The sequence below is a fragment of the Onychomys torridus genome, chromosome 19 (assembly GCF_903995425.1).
Source record: "Onychomys torridus chromosome 19, mOncTor1.1, whole genome shotgun sequence".
In the NCBI taxonomy this organism is placed as follows: domain Eukaryota; kingdom Metazoa; phylum Chordata; class Mammalia; order Rodentia; family Cricetidae; genus Onychomys; species Onychomys torridus.
Window position 1 is genome coordinate 48,339,973 of NC_050461.1, and position 21,213 is coordinate 48,361,185.

Consider the following 21,213-nt stretch of genomic DNA (forward strand, 5'->3'; position numbering starts at 1 on the left):
GCTTCCATCCCAAAATGTACTGGCATTGCTTTATAAAGTTTTATTTAATATACAAATTGTAGCATGGAAACGGCTCTTAACAAGGATGTGTCAGACATCTAAAGGGATGTTTCCTGGTCGATTTTAGTGCTGGTCACAAATGCATATCTCCTTATACTTCTGCTGTCACCCAGACACTGCTCTGTGGAAGGGATCACTATTCTGGACTCCATACTACTGGGAAATCCTATATTACCAATACATCCAATATCTGAGATGACTGTTAAGTCTGAACTTACAACCAAATGTGCCAATACCTCTAAAAAAATTGATTGAACTTGAACAGATGATTACTGCACAGTAAAAGTCAATTATTCACTATAAAACATTAAGAGTACTAGGTAAAACAAACAAACAAACAAACAAAAAAAAACCCCAGCAAAATAATTTCTTACATTCCTTTTAAAAAGGAGTTCCCTAGGGTAGTGACAAGGTTCTGATGATCACCTTTGCTTGTGAACATAAATTCAGCTTTGTGTGACATATGCACGTATCATAGTAGATTCTATTCTAGTTGAATCCATGCATGGGAGCCAGCCTCACGACAAGTCCTTACAGGACATGTTGCCTCAGAAAACGTGTGACTCCAAGACTTGATAACAGCAGAGAGCATGAAGAAGTGTGGACGTCAGGTAACATTCAAGACCTCCAGAGAGCCGTGTCTTTAGCATGTCCCGATCTGGCTGCCCTTGATGAGCTACTGAAAAGGAGTCTTCCCAGTGCTGAAGTTCTGAGAACAAAATCCCCCATGCTGACTTTGATAACATACAAGCTTGTTGTCTGGACTCTTCCTGTCATCCACGGATCCTATCCAATTTGTCTTTTATTTTTCACTAGCAACACTAAAATTCTCTATTTAGTTCCAACTCTCCCATTTTCACTCTTTTGTGTTTTCCCAGTCCTAAATGTTAGCATTTAAAATTTAATAGATGTTGGCTTGCACAGGAAGTTTAAATTTTATTTCACTTAATGACTTGAATGTTTGTAATACTGCTAGAGGGTTGGCTGCAGACTGACAAAGCCAGTGATAAAAGGTAATTGCACTTGAATTTGTTGTATTTTGGAGGGTCTTAAGTTCTCGGTAATGTTCACATTTAAGTTCGGCTTGCTTAGAATGGAATAAGTATGATGTCACATATTATTGTTGAAATCTCAACCATGCAAATCTTTCATGAACTTCCAAGGAAACAACCATTGAAGGCTGAATTTGCTTCTAAAACACTAAAGACAAAACTTCCAATAAAGATGATTTATTTTCTAATGATTTAAGAGCACGCAGTTTATTATAATTATAATCACTGGTCCTAGGCATGAGAAACCTATACACAGGTGCTAAAAATCAATTCCCCAAATATAAACATGGAAATTAGATGAGTGAATGCTGGTCCTAGGAAATACAGACACATGACATTATCAACTTGCATGTCGCAAGTGAGGTGAGAACTTCATATCTATGTTTTAAGTAGAGTTTTTTTTGTTTTTGTTTTTGTTTTTGTTTTTGTTTTTGTTTTTGTTTTTGATGAGGAGAAGGATTTCCTATTTAACACAGTGTGGTTTAAGGTGGCAAAGTATTTCTAACACAGATGTACAGTCTGTGGAACCCAGCTAAAAATAGGCCAGTCCTGGCCACGGAGAGCCCTTAATGCCAAGCCTGACTTTGCTTCCACTTAACTATGCGATCTCGCTCAAATCAGTTCCTTTGTGCATCTGGAGTTTTTCATCTCTCAGAGAGTCGAACTAGTGATATCTTGCTTCTTTTAGGAATAAAATTTCAGTAAGTGCAGGAAGATATTAGTAGCATCCGTTTACTGACCACTGATACAGTCCATTCTGATCTATTCACTAATTCCAGTCCCTACAGATGAGTAGCAAAGGTTGGCTAGGTGATTTCCAATTACCCTACGTCCTTCATATCATATAATAGCATTCGCTGCAAAGCTTCAATACTCACTCATTTCAGAGACTCAGGCAAGCCTTTCCTCCAATTACCAAGGCCCTGTGATAATACAATTGCTGCAGGAAGATTGGATATATGCCCTCTAATCTCTCATTAAAAAGAAAATGACTAATTTACTGGAGAAACTTTCCTCATAACAATTTATCGAAGATCCTACCTGTCATCAACTTGACCTTGTTCTAGAAGATGCTGCCCATCAACAATGATGGAGTGCAGGATCTGCTGACGGCTGAACATCTCGGCTTGAAACAGCTGTAATTTGAAAGAGAGATATATTTTTATGCCCCTAATTTCTTCTGATAACTTACTGCAGTCTGTTTTTAGCAGGGCTATGAAAAACATATTCAGCCCCATCTGTGGCGTGGGAGTAACCGTGTTTTAAAAATTACTAATTAGGATAAGCGTAAAGACAAAGTTTTAGTTTGGGGTTTTAATTAGACAACTAAACACAGGCTTACCTCTCCCCACTTCTTTATTCTTTAAAAGTTAACCTAATACGGTAAGCTGATGAATTTACAACTTGTGGTCTATTTTATTCTTGAAAGCTCACCGTTTTTCAATGTAGTCAAGCTAGTAAAATCATCTCATAATATGTATAAAAACAAAAACAAAACCCTACAGGGATTCAGGTGTGGCTCAGTGGTAAAACCTGAGGCCCTAGGTTCAATTCTCATTAGCTTAAAAACAATGAAAGCTGAAATAATAAAAAAGCCCCATAGAAAGACTGATATTTCTAATTATTTCCTCTGGCTGTTAGTACTGTTTATTTGGAGATGGTTTTTCACCAAGTTGCCTGAGTCGACTTTGAACTGCTGGGCACATGTGATCTTCTTGCCACACCTGCCATTCCTAGGTCCTATTGTTTTCTTTTTTTTGAAAAAAAAAAACAGCATTTTTGAGATATAATTCTTATAGCATGAAATTAATACATTTCCAGTATCCATTTATTAATTTTCATTATGTCTCAGATATGAATTGCAAGCATTTGGTTTTAAAATATTTTCCTTGTCACCCAAAGAAATGCTGTATGCAATGGTAGTTGCTCCTCACTTCCTCCCAGCATCCAAGTGCCCAAGTTCAAGCCACTCCTTGACTATTTCATACCATTAAGGAAATTGCCTACTATGCATATTTCATATGAAGTGAACTGTGTAATATGTTCTCTTGTGACTGGTGTCTTTCACTTAGCACAGTAGTTACAAGATCCAAGTCTTAAGTGTCAGTACTTTACTCTTTATTCTGAGTTGTGTCCTACTGTAGGGGTACAGCACACTTCATCCATCATTGTGGATGCACAGGTGGGTCCTTTCCACTTTGTACCCACTATGACCAATGCAACTATGAACACTATGCCTGCATTTTCGTGTGGATGCATTTGTCCAAGGAGCAAACACCTGGGAGTGAAGGACTAAGCTGTGTGCTGTGATTAGTATGTTGGAGACGATCAAATTCTTTCTCAAAGCTGCTTCTTCCCACCTTCTTAAACCCTTGTCTGATTTTCGGCATCCCCTCTGCTTTTTCCTACCATCATCCCCAGCCAAGCTTCAACTACAATAATCTCCCACTTTCTGAGTCCTCCTATCCCCCCTCCACTTTCTCCTCCCGCTCCTCCCCTCCTTCTACTGCTCCTCTTCTTCATAGTCTCCTTTCCCCCTCTTCCTCATACTGCTCTTCCTCCTCCTCCCCCCACCCCACCTCTCCCTCTTCTTGACACAGGGTCTTGGTAGGCAACCAGGACCCACCTTAAACTTTCTGTAAGCCCGGGGACTCACAATCCTATCTGAAACTCAAGCACTGTGATTCCACATGTGTGTGTCACCATGTCTGTCTTTTTTTTTTTTCCTGAGATAGGGTCTTGCTATGCATTCTGACTGGTCTGGAATTCACTATGTAGACCAGGCTCATCTTGGACTCCATCCACCTGCCTCTGCTTCCACGTTCGGAGATTAAAGTCATACCTGTCTCTTTAACTATAATTCAGACACTCTCTACACTTCAATACAAGATCATGCCAATGAATGAATGCACTCCCGAGAACCATGAGAAGAGAGCCAAACCACGGAGCTTAACTTAAAATACTAAGATTGCCAGATAAAGGAAGAAAGAAAAATTGACTCATATTTGAGTCTAGCAAAACCCACTACTCACATCCTTCAAAGATCAGGCTGGCCTTTACCTTGCCTCAATCCTCCTGCCTCTGCTTCCTGAGTGCTAGGATTAGCATGACTGATGCCTGGCTAGGGGCTAATTTTTGGAGGGAAAAAAAAACAACTTCAAATTTTTTCTTGGCTTTTATTTATTATTAATTTTGTGTGTGTGTGTGTGTGTGTGTGTGTGTGTGTGTGTGTGTGTGTGGTCTGTGGGTGCATGCTTGCCAAGGCACACATGTGGAGGTCAGAGGACAGTTTGTCAGAACCAATCTCTCCTTCCACCATGTGGGTTCTGGGAGCGGGCTCAGGCTATCGGGCTTGGCAGCAGGCACCTTTACCCACTGAGCCCAACCCTCAGCCACTAAAACTGTTCGCTCAAGGCTACTTGAATGACTTACCTCATGTGCCCTCTGTTGCTCCAGCAGCTGCTGATAATTGCCTGAGATCTCCACTGCTAATTTCTGCTCTGTCTGAACCAGGAATTCCATCCACGTCTCACATTTTTCCAAGAAAGTCTGGTGCTGAAGCAGGAATGACTGCAGCTTGCTGACAGATGATGGACAAGGAAGAATGGTCACACGGTGACCTTTGTATCGCCCGCACAGAAAATAGGCTAAATACCCTCTGCCTCAGTTTCCCTCAGACCACTACAAAGATTTCATGCTGAGTGGTAAAAGCTTTAAAATCCAAGGTCATCAACATTTAAAATAAGGCTTTTTGAATGCTTAACACTATACTTATCCTTTAAATATGATCTCCATTCGAAACAATATTTATGATTAAAACATGGCTTACAGTTTTAAACATGGGAACAACTTGAGTTTTCTACTTTTAGTTCACATCTTGTTATTGCTGGAAAATTCTAGAATTTGCATTTATATACATGTATGTATCTAATAAATTCATTGGTTATGTAGTTTGAATGTATCTGCTTTGAAATTCTTGTGTTAAATATTAAAGGTCAATATTACACAGTATTCCAAAACTGGGAGTTTCAAAGGCTCATTCAGCCCTGAGGCCCTCCTTCATGTGATTCTCTCCCTCCCGTGAGGGCCTCCCTCCTGTGCTTTGGCTTTCTTCCCTGTGAAGAGGTGGTTTCCCCACTCTGGAGGCCTTCAGGAGCAGGAAGAAAGCAGCCCTCGATAGACAACCAAACATCCTGACACCTTAGCATTGGCCTTTCCAGACCCATGGCTGTAAGACAATATAATCTTGTTTATTTGTGTTCTGTTTTTGAGACAAGGTCTCATGGAGCCCATGCGGATCCTGAACTAACCACGAAGCTGAGAAAAATTTTGAATCTCTGATCCTCCTGTCTCTGCCTCAAGTGCTGGGATTACAGGCCTTTGTCCCACTACTCTCAGTGTATGCAGATCTAGGTAGCTAAGGATTGAATCCAAGGCTTTATTCCTGCTTGGCAACCACTCTACTGTGGTGGTATTGTGTTCCCCAAAATATTGTGCACCCTAATAAATTTATCTGGGGTCAGAGAACAGACAGCCACTAGATTCAGAGCCAAAAATGGTGGCTAGAAAATGGGTCAGAGCAAGCCAAAGCAGAAGTTGGGCGGTGGTGGTACACGGCCTTTAATCCCAGCACTTGGGAGGCAGAGGCAGGTGGATCTCTGTGTGTTCAAGGATACAGGCAGCATGGAGACATACGCCTTTAATCCCAGAAATCCAGCCTTTAATCCCAGGGAGTGACGGCAGAAAGAGAAAGATATATAAGGCGTGAAGACCAGAAACTTAGAAGCATTTGGCTGGTTAAGCATTTGGCTGGTTAAGCATTTGGCTGGTTAAGCTTTTAGGCTTTGAAGCAGCACAGTTTAGCTGAGACCCATTGGAATGAGGACACAGAAGTTTCCAATCTGAGGAAACAAGACCAGCTGAGGAACTGGTAGGTGAGGTAGCTGTGGCTTGTTCTGCTTCTCTGATCTTCTAGCATTCACCCCAACAACTGACCTCAGGTTTGATCTTATTAATAAGACCTGTTACAATTCCTGCTACACTCTACCAACTGATCTACATCCCCAGCCTGAGAAAATACGGATATATATATATATCCCAGCCTGTGGTATTTCTGTTATAGCATCATGAAACACACAGACATGACTGAAGGGACTACAGTGTCTCCTCACCTGAATCTTTCTGTGGTCTGAGAAGATGTCAGAGACCACTGGCGGTTCAGGTTCTGCATCCTCTTGATCTCCTTGTCATTCAAGGGTAACCGGTACCCCAACTCATTGAGACGGTCTAAATCTGGAGCCATGCTGCTAAACCTTAGCATCTGCCCCTGTTGGTGACATTGAAAAGCCAGTTCAGGCCCCTAGTCAGGAAAGGCAGGGCTTGCCTTTACTGTGAACTGTGTGTCTGACATCAGGAAGGATCTGGCTCTGGGTCTGTTGAGTTCTGCGAGGCCAGGCACATTCTCCAGAGGAACACCTGCCCAGATCTCCCCAGCTTGCCCTGCTGAGGTTGCTACCCTACTTGGTCACTCACTATCCTCTGATGGACAGTAGAGGCTTACATGGAATATCTCATTTCCAGAATTGGTTTACTCTCCACAGAACAGAGGAAGGATAAAAATTATGCTGATAACTGAAAAGTTCTTAAACTTAATTGATGTATGTGAATACACCCCTTTTTATTCAATAACAGCTGTGATGTAGCTCTTGCTGTGAATAAGCATTGTTATAATAGGGTTGCAAGGAATCACTCATTTTGTCCTTAAAAGAAATCTCATGACGTAAAGACACTGTAGCTCCCTTCCCAACAATGAAGAAAGGGAGGGACAAGGAGTAAGTGGCTCTAGGTGGTAGACCCAGGTACAGAGAAGTTGCTCAGCTCTTGCTAGAAGGTACATGTACATGTGTGTGCACATAGAGACCAGAAGCCAGTCAACATCAAGAGTTTTTTTCTTCAATTGTTCTCTATCTAATTTTTTGAGACAGGGTCTCTCACTGAGCCCAAAGCCCACCCATTTAACAGGATGGGGATAACCAGCAAGCCCCCAGAAACCCTTCTGTCTCTACCTCATGGGTGCCAGAAGGCACAGGACAAAATGGCCAGCTTTTTACATGCCTACTAGAGATCTGAATTCAGGTCCTCATGATTATGAGGCAACCACTTTACCTAATGAATGAGCCATCTCCCCAGTCCCCACATGGAGGATTTTAAGCAAAAGGATACATGATAAAATTCACAAGTCTACTGCATTTTTAAAGTTTGGTTTACTAAATATTTAATATTGGCAATCCAATAAAAACTTTCTTCTTTTAAAAGTTGTATTAATATTATTAGTTGATAAATCGTACTGTAAACAGTTATGGGATCACTGTAATGTTTTCATAGGGAAACAATATGGACTGACCAAATCCACATAATTAAGCAAAACTTTAAAGACAAAGGTCTCTCTGTAGCTGAGAGACACGAAGTGGAAATGGTAGATGAAAGGTCTACAGGAAGCTTCATAGCCTGAGATGGGGTAGGTTGAACTGGGAGAGGATCCTGTTAGCACTGTGGTGGGGTACGCATGGGAACTTAGAAGCTATAAAAGGTGTGGTGGGACTGGAAGAGGAAAGGAGGGTTGGAGTGGTCCCTACAGACAGACAGATCCAGGCAGGGCTCTGGTCACAGCTGGGCAGCTCATCACCAATATACTGTTCTGTCTTCTCAGGGGGCAGGAAGGAAGAGCTATGTGAGTTTCGGTGGGGTGTCAGAAGGAAGCAGTGGGCAGTGAGTTTACCTCAAGATTTTGAGGAGATGGGTAAAATGGGGAAGGAAGATAGGCACACACTTACTCTCAGCTCTTCCATCCTTTCCTGGATAGTGGAGAGGTCAGAGGAGTGTGTGGGGTCCTGCGTTTGAAGGATGTCCTCGGCTTCCATGATCCAGGCCTCTAGGGCTTCTAAGCTCTCGGCAAATGTTTCATAGTCAACAACTCCAGCCTATGTTTTCAGAAAGAAACTGGTGTTTCAGTGAAGGAAATTGACATTTTTATGAGAGCTAGTGAAAGGGCAGGTGTCTGCTGTCATACTCCTGGATGAGAGGCTCTTCCTAAAATGACGTAATAACAGTGGTATGTTCTTCTTCCTCATTTCTGTAGACTTTGTTTGTTTCTTTGTAGGATTCCCTAACAGCCAATTAAAGCTATTATTTAAATGCACATAAACCATTTTTGAAGTATCTCGGTTCTTGCTCAAAGCTATTAAATCCATATGAATATTACCACTGAAGCCACTTAGTGTTGGCTCATTGGGTATACTGTGAAGGTGGGTATGATGTAGGGGTTGGCCTGCTAAACTAAACCAATTCTAAAAGCAAGTCGTAGAGAACAGTGAAAACCAGCAACCTTTCCTTGACCCCACCGGGACTTCTAAGTTTGATTCTTTTCTTTTTTTTTTCTTTTTTTGTTATGTTTTCTTGTGTCATCTCAGCACTGAAGCATCTGCTTCCTGTGTTGGTCCCCCAGACACAACAAACAGTCCAGAACACCCTCGCCACTGGCTCCCCACCTGCAACACTGCTTGCTGCTTGCAAAGCGCCTGCTCCAGGCTGCACAGGCGCTGGCTGAAGCAGAGCTGCTCGCACTGAATGGCTGCCGCCGCTGAGGTGTCCACCTGTTGCCCGAGCTGCTCTCCTAGCTCACGGAGGACGAAAAGCGAGTCCTTGACTGTCCCCAGTCCCTTGAGAAGGTCCTAAAGGAGAAGACAAGGCACTCTTTGAGAAGCACGGTACGGTACGTGTCCTCCTTGGTGTCACCGGCATTTGGCAAAGGGCCGCACACATAGGTAGGAAAGATTCCTGTGTGTTCATTACAATAAATACCTTCACCTTCAGAAAAGCAATCAAAAAATTGGCTATAATTTTTAAAAAATATGAATTATGTATACTAACAGTTTAACTATCCATGTTATGTCATACACACACACACACACACACACACACACACACACACACACACACACAGAACACTCTTCTGATTAGGCTGAGGATGCAGTTCAGTGGTTGAGCACTTGCCTAGAATATACACACACCTATCTCTAGTTCCAGGAAAAAGACAGAGGGCTTATAATACAAGCCACAGGAGCTCATTATAGGCCTTCATAGAAGTGCAAATAATGATGTAAGTAAGGGAAAGGAAGAAAGAACGAACCAAAGCAAGGAAGAAGGGAAAGTAAGGAGAAAGAGAAAGGGGGAGAGAAAAGAAGAAAGGATGGAGGGAGGGAGAGAAAAAAGAAAGAAAATGGGAAACAGAAGGAAGAGGGGAAGGGAGAATGAGGGCATGGAGGGGCCATGTGAGAGAAGGAGATAGATATCTATTTCCATCTATATCTACATCCATATCCATATCTATATAGATATAGATATATATGAAGAGAGAGAGAAATCGAAAAAGAGAACAATGAAAGAAAAAAACACGACACACTAGATGAGGCAATAACTAGAAACCTTAGGTCACATTTTTCTTGCGTTATATATTTACATGTATATGTAAATGAACATGTAAATGTGGATGGAAATGTATACGCAAATGTAATTTATCAAACATATACATAAATGCATGTGTAATGTACACATGGATGCATATGCAAATGTTATGTGAATGCATATGCAAATGTATGTGTGAATGTATATGTAAACGTAATTGTATCAAACTGAAAACATGCTGCTTTTTGCCTTTCCTACTTATTTTTACAGCGGCCTTGGTCTTTGGTCTAGCTATGGGCACCTCACTGTAGCTACAACAGGGCTTGGGTACCAGTGAGGTGTAGAGGGCAGGGATGGTTCAGGTGGGCAGGGCTAAGGACCTTGTCCTTATTTCCATGGCATCTGCAGTGTTTTATGAAATCCAAGTGTACAATCATAACTAGGAGCCAATGGGGAGTCCCTGATTCTGGGTTCTATGGTGTAGTTACAGATCACAGGGGACTGCCACTCCTGTTGACTGCTGGGGTCCCACTGAGACAGGATGCAGAATGCACATCCTGCTCTTCCTGGATAGTGCTTCCTGTGAGAGAAGGGCAAAGGGCATCTTTAACCTTGACACTGACAAAAAAGTGTGCCTCGATTCAGGGTCACCGAAAATGACAGATCTTATAAACTATGCCAACCAAAACAAAGATTATCTTTACTGTAAATAATAACCTGTCACTTTAAATCCTTATTTAAACTGATGGAACAAGCTTGTGTTTATGTAGCTTTTTTATAACTCGACCACTTTAATAAGCTGATTTGGAAAAGCTTTTAAGAAAATCTTTGTAACAAAGATCATTAAAGATGAACAAGGACAAATAATAAGAGCCAAGTAATGGCTGGAATGAGAGAAGGCCTTACTTGAGAGCCCTAAGTAGGTTATTGGCAGCTACAGTGGAAAGGGAATCATTTAAAAGCTATTAAAAAGTGTAGCGGTGAGCTGAGACAGACTTCTCTCTGCTGCTAAATTCCTGATTGAAGCCGTTGTCTAGAGGCACCAGTAGCAGATGACAAATCTAATTGGATGATATCTTCAACAGTGGATTTTTTAAAGACCCAATTTCCCCATATGGTTACATCTTACAGTGACTATTTCAGTATGAACAATAACCTACATTTTCCCCCCATGGATTATACTCCATTAGGGAAAAGTGGGGAGAGCTACTCATTTAAAAAAAATGAAATAATGGGAAAGAAACTCACAAATGCTAAACATGTGTGCAGGCTCTTTAGTAAATAGGGCAACGATGTGGGGATAAACTGCCTCGTGAATCCAGACTGCCCCAAAGCTCACACACAGCTACACTAGCCCTGCAGAACCCATGACACTGAAGGACACCAGGTTGGGCAAGTCCCAAGCAAGTTCCTGGACATACATCGCAATCCTGAATCCACTGGGTGACTTCATCATCGGCTATGTCCTTGGTAGTGACTGCCTTCAACAGTGCACTGGATCTATCCTCTTGTTGCTGGACAGCAGAGGCACACTGCTTTGTGTAGTCCTTGTATCTCTGCCAGAGCTGAAGCAGGGCCTTGCTGGAGTGCAGCTGCTCAGCAATCTCTTCCAGTAAGTTACTCCATCTACGAGCAACAGTGAACAATTAGGACACCCCTCTCACCAAACACTGTCACTTACTGCCTTATTTGTCTTGATCCTGGTTCACGTAACATGGATGTAACAAAGCAATGACTTGTATCTGTTTAACACAGTAAAGACTAATAGGCCACGCTCGTATTTCTCGTATTCCAAGGGGATGAAAGCTATCTTTGAGTTGAGAGCAGTCCTAATCCTTCCTAAAAGCCTTCTTTTTGGTTATTTTTCATTAAATTCATTTTGTAAAAAACAAAACAAAACATTAGTACAATAGACTGTAAGTGCCAGAAAGTTTTCATTCTATCCTATTTATAATAAGACGTAAAATTAGCCTGCTCCATACCTCATGTTGACTTCCTGCAGGGTGCTGGAGAGCGTTTCTGTCACAGGTGGGTGACACTCCTTCAATAGTTGGTTGGTGATGGAGCTGAATTTCGACAAGCCCTCTTCCTGCTTTTCTAGGCTCTCATGAAGATTCTGCCCAAAGAAAGAGTCCCCCAGATGACCAACAGGAACTAATTCTAATGAGCGAGTTTAAGACCGTTTAGTTATAGGCACGCATGTGTCGCTCCCCTGCTTTTAAAAAAGATAAGCATTTCTTTCTTATAATATTGTTCTGCAAGAAGAGTCACAGCAATTGAGCTCTCGTATGCTACTATGTTGATTCTTCCTAAAAAATTCACAAAGGATGTCCTCATGCCTAAGGAGGAAGCTGTAGCTATGGTCCGGGTACTGTCTCCAACACTGTGGCTGTTTCTGATGCCCAAAGCTAAAACCTAGGCCTCTGTGTCATTAAACATCTAGAGTGATTCTCCCAGGAACTGATAAGTGTGACATCAGATCACAGCTTTTCTGAAAATCACCTCTAAATTCTATCTCATGCAAAGAATTTTCCATGTTTTTATCGCTTAACTGACAAAAAATAGCTGTACATACCCATAGGGCAATCATTTTGGATAACTGTCCAAACACATTCATATCTGTTTATACTATAGGATGATTAAATTAATCTAATTAACATATCATCACCTCACATAATTAATGACTTTTGTCTAGAACAGTGGTTTTCAACCCTCCTAATGCTACGACCCTTTAATACAGTTTCTCATGTTACTATGGTGATCCCCAACCATAAAGTTATTTTCATTGCTACTTCATAACTGTAAGTTTGCTACTGTTAGGAATAATAATATAAATATCTGATATACAGATGGTCTTAGGCAACTCCTGCGAAAAGGTCTTTCAACCTTCAGGGGCTCGTGACCCACTGGTCTAGAACTCTCAAACTCACAGAAATAGAGTAGAATGATGGCTACTAGAGGCATGAGAGATGACACGGAAAGGCAAGATGTTCCATGAAGACTAGTTCCATCTAGGCAAGAGAATTTGCACTCCTGATCTTCATGCACCGAATGGTGGCTATGGTTAATAATACTGCATTGTATGTTTTTGAAATCCCTTAAAGCAAAGAAGATTTCTTTGACAAGCTTGGTGAAGTCTTTTACCTACCACCAGGGAGGGGACTAGAAGAAACATGTTTCTCGGGACCGGGTACAACATCACATACCATAATCCTAGCACTAGAGTGGCTGAGGCAAGGGAATCCAGGTTACCCTGAGCTACATGATGAGACCCAGTCTCATGCCTCTGTGCTGTGTTTTCCTGGAAATATTGTTTAAGTGGTAGCCTCAGTTCCTAGTAAAAGAGAAGCAGGCTATAAAAATATAGTACTGTTTACCAATATCTAATTGCTTGCAAATCAAAATATTCAAGCAAAAGTCCCTTAAATGGTCCCCATCTTGAGACAAGTTTCAGGTATTAAATGCAGAATATGGTAATTTTAAAAGCTCTCCAAATTAAAAAAAAAATGTGGTTTTCAGTTTACTATGCCCAACATGAGTTTTAATGGTTCTTAGTAATGACAACGAGTCTTAATTTTTAAAGAAACATTTACACATTTCAGTCTTCCTCTTTCCCAAATCCACCCTCAAAAGACATCCCCTTATGGAAGAATGCCTAGGAGCTCAGCAACATATTCATGCAGATGTCAAGCCAGGGATGTGGGCTAGATGGAAGAAGTCTTATGCTGCAGACCCCATCCCTTGAGGGCCCACCCTGCCCAGTCCATGGTCTGTGTATGTTAGCCAGAAAGAATGAACAGTGACAGGTCAGCCTGGCACAGTGCCCAGGTACACAAGGAAGTGAAGACATGGGCCATGAACTTGACAGCAGTGACCTGAGAAGTGAGCAGGAGCTGGATTTAAGACAGATAGCATCAACTGCATTCTGGGTGAACACAGTGTGGATAGAGACGCAGGAAAAGTGAGTGCCAGACAGAGGGTGATGTGGTCATCGCCTTGGCCAACGGGATGCTACTGATGAATCTGAAAACTATGGTTTAAGTGTTTACAACCTGGCTGTTTACCAGCTTCTTAGAAGATATTTGGAGAGGTAGAGTAAGGAAAGAAAGGGAACCCACCCATGGTCACGGCAGTGGGACAAGGAAGTAGACTTGAGTAGCCAATCATCTCATTAAACATACTTGTAAGTAATGTACATAACAGGACGTTAAAAAATATTTCTAGATCAGCTAATCCAGTATTTGCTACCCACAAGCAGGTTTGATGAAGTTAAAATGAAGCAAGGAAATCAATATTTCAAATAATTAAATGCAAAGACTATAAGACAATATTTTAGAATGATATTTTTACTTGCTAATATTTTTGGTTTTGTTTTTTGGGTTTTGTTTTGTTTTGCTTTGTTTTTTTGAGATAGGGTTTCTCTGTGTAGCTTTGGAGCCTTTCCTGGAACTCACTCTGTAGCCCAGGCTGGCCTCGAACTCACAGAGATGCACCTGCCTCTGCCTCCTGAGTGCTGGGATGAAAGGCGTGCGCCACCACCACCTGGCATTGTTGTTTTCTTTAATGAAGAGCAATGTTAAGGTGTAGTCAACTTCTTATTACCTGAAGATTGTCGACCTGAACCTGGACAGCTTCAGAGGAACCAGTCAGCAGGCGGAATCGAGACAGAGCGTATCTGGCCTCCATGATGTGACTGTTGATCTCATCAAAGGCTGCTTTGTGACTGGCCCACTGGCCAAGCACAGATGTCAGCAGCATCTTTAACTGCCCAACCTTTTGGAAAGAAGAACACTTGTCATAACTACATGCTCCATAGTATGATAGAACAGAAAAACATTAACTACTAAAATACTACACTGGGGGTCTAGGCACTAAAACCAGATGAGGCTGTTGTGAGTTGCCCAATGTGGGTTTTGGGAATTGCCCCTGGATCCTCTGAGAAATAAGTAAGTGCACTTGACTGCTGAGCCACCACTCCATCCCCCAAAGGACTAGCTTAACATTTTTAATAGCATATATTTCTTATATAAAACAATAAATGGGTTTCATAGCAACATCTGTGTTTAAGTCCATAATGTACCTTGACCATACTGATTCTTCACCACCCTCCCCTGCATGTGCCGCCTTCTAGTCCCCTTCCTCTCCCCAAATAGTCCCCTTCCAATTACATGTTATATATGCATGCATATAAAATGTAAGTTTCACATACAAAAACAAATAAAAAAGCAAAAAAAAAATGTAATCTTTGTCTAAGTCTGGGTTATTTTTCTTAATATGATTACTTTCAGTTTCATTCATTTCCCTACAAATGACACAATTTCATTCATCTTTAGGAAGGGACAAAACTCTGTGGACACCTGCTACAATTTTTATCCGTTCATCTGTTGACAGACACGTAGGCTGAATCCATAACTTAGCTATTGTGAATGTGCAGCAATAACCATGGGCATGCAAGGGTCTGCAGCATGTTGGCTTTGGTTCCAACAACTACATTTCTGCACATGTTCCTCCTCTGTACTTACTGGCACCAGAGAAAATCTTGCTTTGAACTTCTGCATGTCGTTACTAACCCAACATGGTCCTTGGAATATGAAGTAAGTACAGCGATGGATGATTAAGAAACGAGGTCACACATGTTAATTTGCATTTGCTTTCTCTGCTTTTCTTTTTTCTCAACATAATGGGAAAATGTTGAAATCAATTGGGATACTATCTGATGGGCCACAGCACGAAGAATGTGCTGCCTCAGATGTAAGGTCCAGGCCGCAGGTGCAGGCAGGGACAGGGCTGCCCTAACGAGCCCTAAAACAGACGTGAAGATGCAGGAAGGGGATCCGTGAGGTGTTTTGCATAGCCTGCTTCTTCTTTGTGTTGTTTTTCACAAAGCAATATTCTAGTGAGAGAAATGCTTAATTGATGATAATATGACAAGTTGTTCCTAAGCCTTTGTGGTGATTCATACAAATGCATAAAATAAAACAGATTTAAAGCTATGTCAAAGATAATATGGGGCTAAAGGAAGAGCCCATGGATGGTAGGAGGTGTCTGACTTTTCCCTTCAAGCACATTTCTGTACCTTGACAGGATTCACTCCCCATGACTCTCCCTCATCTCTCCAGCCCATGTCCCTTTCCTTTTCCAAAACAGTCCTCTTTCTATTTGTGAGTGTGTGTGTGTGTGTGTGTGTGTGTGTGTGTGTGTGTGTGTTATATGTGTGTGTGTGTGTGTATGCAGGTATGGATGCAAGTGTGTGTGGATGTGCATGTGTGTGGACGCAGGTGTGTGGATGCAGGTGTGTGGATGCAGGTGTGTGTGGATGTGCATGAGTGTGTGTGGCATGAATTTGTGGATGCATGTGTGTATAAGTGCATGCATGTATGTGTGCACACATGCCCTCAGCTGTTTGCCCCTCAGTTTGCAGGATGTGGGTAACTAAGCACTCAGACTCTGATGTACTGGGGACCCTTGTGACCTTACACAGTGAGGCACAGCACTCACTCTTCTTATCGGCGGATTCAGTACACTATTGAGGGTATTATCAAGTCTCCTTGTAGATATTACTTTTTACTGGCAGAGACTGAGGCATTCACAGGAATGATATAGTATGCTAGGAGGAGGAAGCAGGCAATCCGAGGTCTCTGAGCACAGAGCTCAAGCAGAGAGAGAGGCCAGTGTGGCAAAAGCAGAGAAAGAGACCTTGCAAGGTCAGAGAGACAGTGGGAAGCGGGGTCAACACCCAGCTCTGGTTTCATTCCTTGGGAGACCAGAAGCCATTGCAGGATTTTCAACACGGGAAAGTTCTGATATGACTTCATTCGAACTGACTCCCTCTTCTGGAATATCCATTGCTTAAGAGACCATGGAAATGAGCCAAGCCAGAGATGGCAGGCACATAAATCAAGGTGCTAGCAGTGGGGATGGGTTGGATTCTAATCTGTTCTGGGAGTAGATCTGCCAACATTTCCTGATGAACTAGGTATGGGCATGAGAGAAGGAACAGGGAGCAGCGTGGCTTCAAACGATTTCCCAAGCAATTGGCACGGCAGAGTTGCCATGAACGGAGATGGTAGCAAGAGTAGGTTTGTGGGAGAAAACTGTGACTTACTTTAGGCATAGGAGTGTGAAATGCCTGTTGGTCACAGGTTTCTCTTTCTGTCTCTATTAGAATTCCGGGAGAAACTAAAGATATGGCCAGTCTCGCTGGAGAATTATCTGAGCCTAGATGGTATCTGTGACTATGAGGATGGGTAGCATGAGGAGAGTAATGCTTACGGTAATGTTTTTTACAGGAAACACCAGGAATTAAAAGACATTGGTGAAACAGACTCCACAACACCAAGGGGGGACGCAGAGATTTGAGAATTATTTACTCGGTTGCTTTCAGCAACTGTCAACCCTGAGTTTCACAGGAGCAGGAGCTGGGTCTTGGGAGCAAGCCTACCTTGTGGTCTAAACTGGCCCAGCTCTGGCTCAGTTCCCGCAATGTGCTCATGACACTGCCAGAGGCCTCCTCCTTCTTGTTCTGAATCAATGCAAGTCCATTCTGCTCAATTTTCTCGACTTCCTTTTCTTTTGCTTTAATCAAATCTTCCAGTTCCTGAAAGATTAAAAAAATATATATAGTTATTTTAAATTGTTCTATTATAGAACTCTGGGGTGCACTGAAATTGAGTCATTATAGTTTCATGTGCTAAAACCCTGCCACTAATCCAAAAAGATTACCATTCTCAAAAGAGGGTCTGTACGGCGATACTTCTTCCTATACTTAAATGTTAAAAAAAAAAATTCTTTTTATCCTTAGTAAATTAGCATAACCTGAAAAATATAAAATCTGATCATCTACCAGATAAAGAAATGTCATTGTATATTTTTTCAAAAAGTTATGAGGAAAGAAATACATATCCAAAATTGTAATATGATTATATTCTTAAACCCAAACATGCTGATGCCTTTAAGTCCTATGGCCTAAGCCAGGACAGGATGGTCCCTGCGACTGAGACACAGTTCTGTGGATCTTTAGTTATGTCACTCTGTAAGTGAGGAACTTTCACTGAGTCCCAGTGTCTTCAAATGGGGACATTAAAGACTGGAAGAAATCACTGTTATCTTCTCTTTCTCCAGTACTCTGACTTTATGTGGCTCTGCACGGCTACTGGTTTCCTGTGTCTTAAATCTCCATTTTCTTTGGAAGGTGCTTTTATGACTGTTAGAATAAAAAATGTTCAAAAAAGAAAAGTAAAATGAGAAAAGGCTCAGAGCTCATCCTTAAATCATACATTATAGGGGGCTGGGTGATGGTTTGTGGTTAAGAGCACTGGCTGTTCTTCCAGAGGACCTGGGTTCAGTTCTCATCATCCCCACAAACATCTAGAAAAAACTTAAAACAACAGAGTTTATTTATTTAAAAGCAATCCCACCCATCTTCCGTCTGAATGCCACTGAGGCTCAGTGGGACAACAGGGATTGCCTACAACATTTTCTGTCAATGGAGGAGCAGGAAATCAAGACATTCACACTCCTTGAGGTCACAGAGCTGCTGAGTGCTGCAGTGGAAAGTGAGGCTTTTTGTGAGGGGCTTGTGGGGGGCCCACTAAACCCAAGTCCATGGAAGGCTGTGAATCTCATATTGGGGTGCTATGATAAATGAGGTATTAAGGTATGGTCACATGGTCGGATTCAGATACATATCAGGAATTAAAGTGGATCTGAAAACCCTTGAGGTTAGAAGGGAGAATATTTCAAAATATTTTTTTCAGGAAAACTCATCTTTTTATTATGAATATGCAGTCATCAAAGGATACCGTACGAAGATGGCAGCCCTGTGCCCTCATGACCCAGTCTACTGTTAACGAGGTTTCAGGGAGGCTAGCAGCAAATCATCATAGGAGGGCTCATTCAAACCAAATCAAGCCAAACCAAAGCAATTTTTCACCTAGTTAGATGGTTCATCTCTAAATGTCTTAGGCAGCGTTAGCCTTTTGTGGAAGCATGAAAAGTCTGAAAGCAGATGAAACGTGTTAGGAACTGATTATTAGATAATTAACCCCATCAAATTTCTCAGTTGATCTCATGGAAATTAATCCAAGAGTATACACCTTTCATCTGCTTTCAAAATATTTTAAGGTCAGATAAAATTAACTATGCAAGAACAATATTTGTCCTTCCTCTTGATTCATCCAAATTTTAGTTGTTTTGTCTGGGTATATCCATGCATGCGCGTGTATAAATGTAGAAGCCATGTCAATTTGGGGTGTCTTCCCCAATCACTTATCTTTGACACAAGGTCTCTCCCTAAACCTGGAACTCAGAGATTGGTTACACCAGCTACTCAGCAAGCCCCAAGGACCCTCCTTTCCTGCCTTTCCAGCACTGGGATTCCAGACACCACCACTTCTAGCTTTTATGTGGATGCTGACCATCTAAAACTAGGTCCTCAATGGTTGTACAACAAACAACTTACCAACTCAATGATTCATACAAGGGTAAAAATATTGTAGTTGAGCAGCTATTAGTTAAGTGTTTACGAGAAGTCTCCACTAAATGAAGAACAAATATTGTGCTTATTTTGATATTATGGAAATGATTTTTATTGTTATACCCTTCTTTCATTTCTACTCTTGTCAATATTATGATAGCATTGATAATCACCGGGGTGGAATCTCATGATTACTGAGGATAACAAGTATAGAAAATGTAATTAACTTCCCATTTTAAGATAGTTCTGCATTTTTCCTAAGAATGAATAACCATGCATGATCATCCCAATTCATATTTAATATGCAGTATATATTATATCTATTTAGATGTTAGTATTTAATAGAGATCCCTAGAAATCTTTCCTATAAGATTGAAGATTGGATTATTAGAATTAAATATATCTTCATTCATCCACAGTGGTAAACCTTCTCAGAGAGCAATACTAAATGGATGATTCATGAATTATACACCTCAGAAGAACTGCCTATATCTGGGCACAACCCAGGAGCAAAGCAGGATTGAAATATATTCCTGTGCAAAGTAAAGGTGTGTTTGCCTTTCCTTTCAATAATATTTTCTTTAAATGTTCTGGTTCTGATCAATGGAGGCAAAAGCCAATCCTAACATTTCTATAACAGTAAATTATTTTCAACTTGGATTAATTCACAAATATCAGTTTTTATATTGCATTCAATCAATAAATCACCTCTAAAAGAGACTGGAGAAGTATTCGAGCTTTTGAAAACAAAACAAACCCTGAATCCAGTCATTGATTTAAGTACACTGGCTTGAATTTCATGCTGTGGGCCAAAGAAACAATTTCTCAAAAGTGACAATAAATTTTATCAAGGTTTGTAGAATTGCCAATTAGCATCCGCCAGTTAGGCTATTGTGATTTACATATGATGTCCCAGAATAACTGGGTGGGTTCCTCTCTGGCCTCTTAGGTTTGAAAGAAATGGCTTTTCATTTCAATCAGTAATTGGCATCAGCATAGAGTTCTTTAAACCACAATGTAAGTTTTGTCTCTGACACTGCCTAAAGTGACCCCCTGGGAGTCTAAGACTTTTATGTCCCACAGGCAACAAAATCTGGCTAAACATCTGCAATATTTTTTCAGATAGCAATATGTCTCCCTATTGAAAAGAAGACATATATAGGACTAGAATCAAAATAGAAAAAGAGCATAAAAGAGGAGAACAAAGCAGTGAGAAAGAGAAACTGGAAAGATGGCTTGGTGGTTAAGAGTACTGCTGTTCCAGAGGCCTGGAGTTCAGTTTCCAGCACTCATGTGAGGCTGCTCACAAGTACCCAAAAGTCCAGGTCCGGGGGATGCAATGCCTTCTTCCAGCCTCTGGACACACACACACACACACACACACACACACACACACACACACACACACACACACACAAATCAGGTCAGTCTTTTAAGGAAGAGAAAACAAGAGAAGAGAGGAAAGGAAGGGGTCAGATGGTTACAGGATCAAACTCCAAGCAGAATGCCAACAGGCAACCTTTCCGTAGTAAAGTGACCTTGACCACGAGCCTGGGAAGCGTTCATCTTGCTGACGTTAACACGTAGGGGTTGCCTTTTAAGATTAATGGAAATATTTTAACTTGAAGGGCTCAGCAAAACTATCACTTTTCAACCTTAAAAGCAAATTTTTGAAACGCTGGCTTACTTTTCAGATTTTAGAATTTATGGTCTAAATTGGAAGTACCTCTGGCCTCACAGAAGACACAAAATCCAATGAGAGCAGTTGACAGGCATATTTGGTCTTCAGTCTTTTATACATCCATCTTCTGATGGGGGGCATTAAAAATGTGAATAAGGTGTTTCTCAATGGACAGAGTGGGTACGCTCCTAAAATCCCAGCACTCAGGAGGCAGAGACAGGTTGATCAGGAGTTAAAGACCAGTCTTGGCTACCTACTGAGTTTGGGAGCCATCCTGAACTACATGGAACTCCTTCTTAAAAAAACAAAAACAAACAAACAAGAAAAAACCCCCGGGCGGTGGTGGCGCACGCCTTTAATCCCTGCACTTGGGAGGCAGAGGCAGGCGGATCTCTGTGAGTTCAAGGCCAGCCTAGGCTACTGTGTGAGTTCCAGGAAAGGTGCAAAGCTACACAGAGAACCCTGTCTCAAAAAACCAAAAA

At 41.5% G+C, this 21,213-nt stretch overlaps 1 protein-coding gene across 12 annotated transcripts in view; it reads right to left on the bottom strand.

Moving 5' to 3' along the window:
• Syne1 (spectrin repeat containing nuclear envelope protein 1) overlaps positions 1-21,213 on the bottom strand; it is a 482,748-nt gene that overhangs the window by 78,061 nt on the left and 383,474 nt on the right. For all 12 annotated transcript variants that reach the window (XM_036168948.1, XM_036168940.1, XM_036168942.1 and 9 more), the window contains 9 exons: positions 17,017-17,172; positions 14,178-14,348; positions 11,558-11,691; positions 10,997-11,201; positions 8,660-8,842; positions 7,946-8,092; positions 6,284-6,438; positions 4,545-4,692; positions 2,154-2,248 (listed from right to left, as the gene is read on the bottom strand). In XM_036168948.1, the coding sequence (XP_036024841.1) occupies positions 2,154-2,248; positions 4,545-4,692; positions 6,284-6,438; positions 7,946-8,092; positions 8,660-8,842; positions 10,997-11,201; positions 11,558-11,691; positions 14,178-14,348; positions 17,017-17,172 (1,394 nt within the window). The remainder of the gene's footprint in view (positions 1-2,153; positions 2,249-4,544; positions 4,693-6,283; positions 6,439-7,945; positions 8,093-8,659; positions 8,843-10,996; positions 11,202-11,557; positions 11,692-14,177; positions 14,349-17,016; positions 17,173-21,213) is intronic.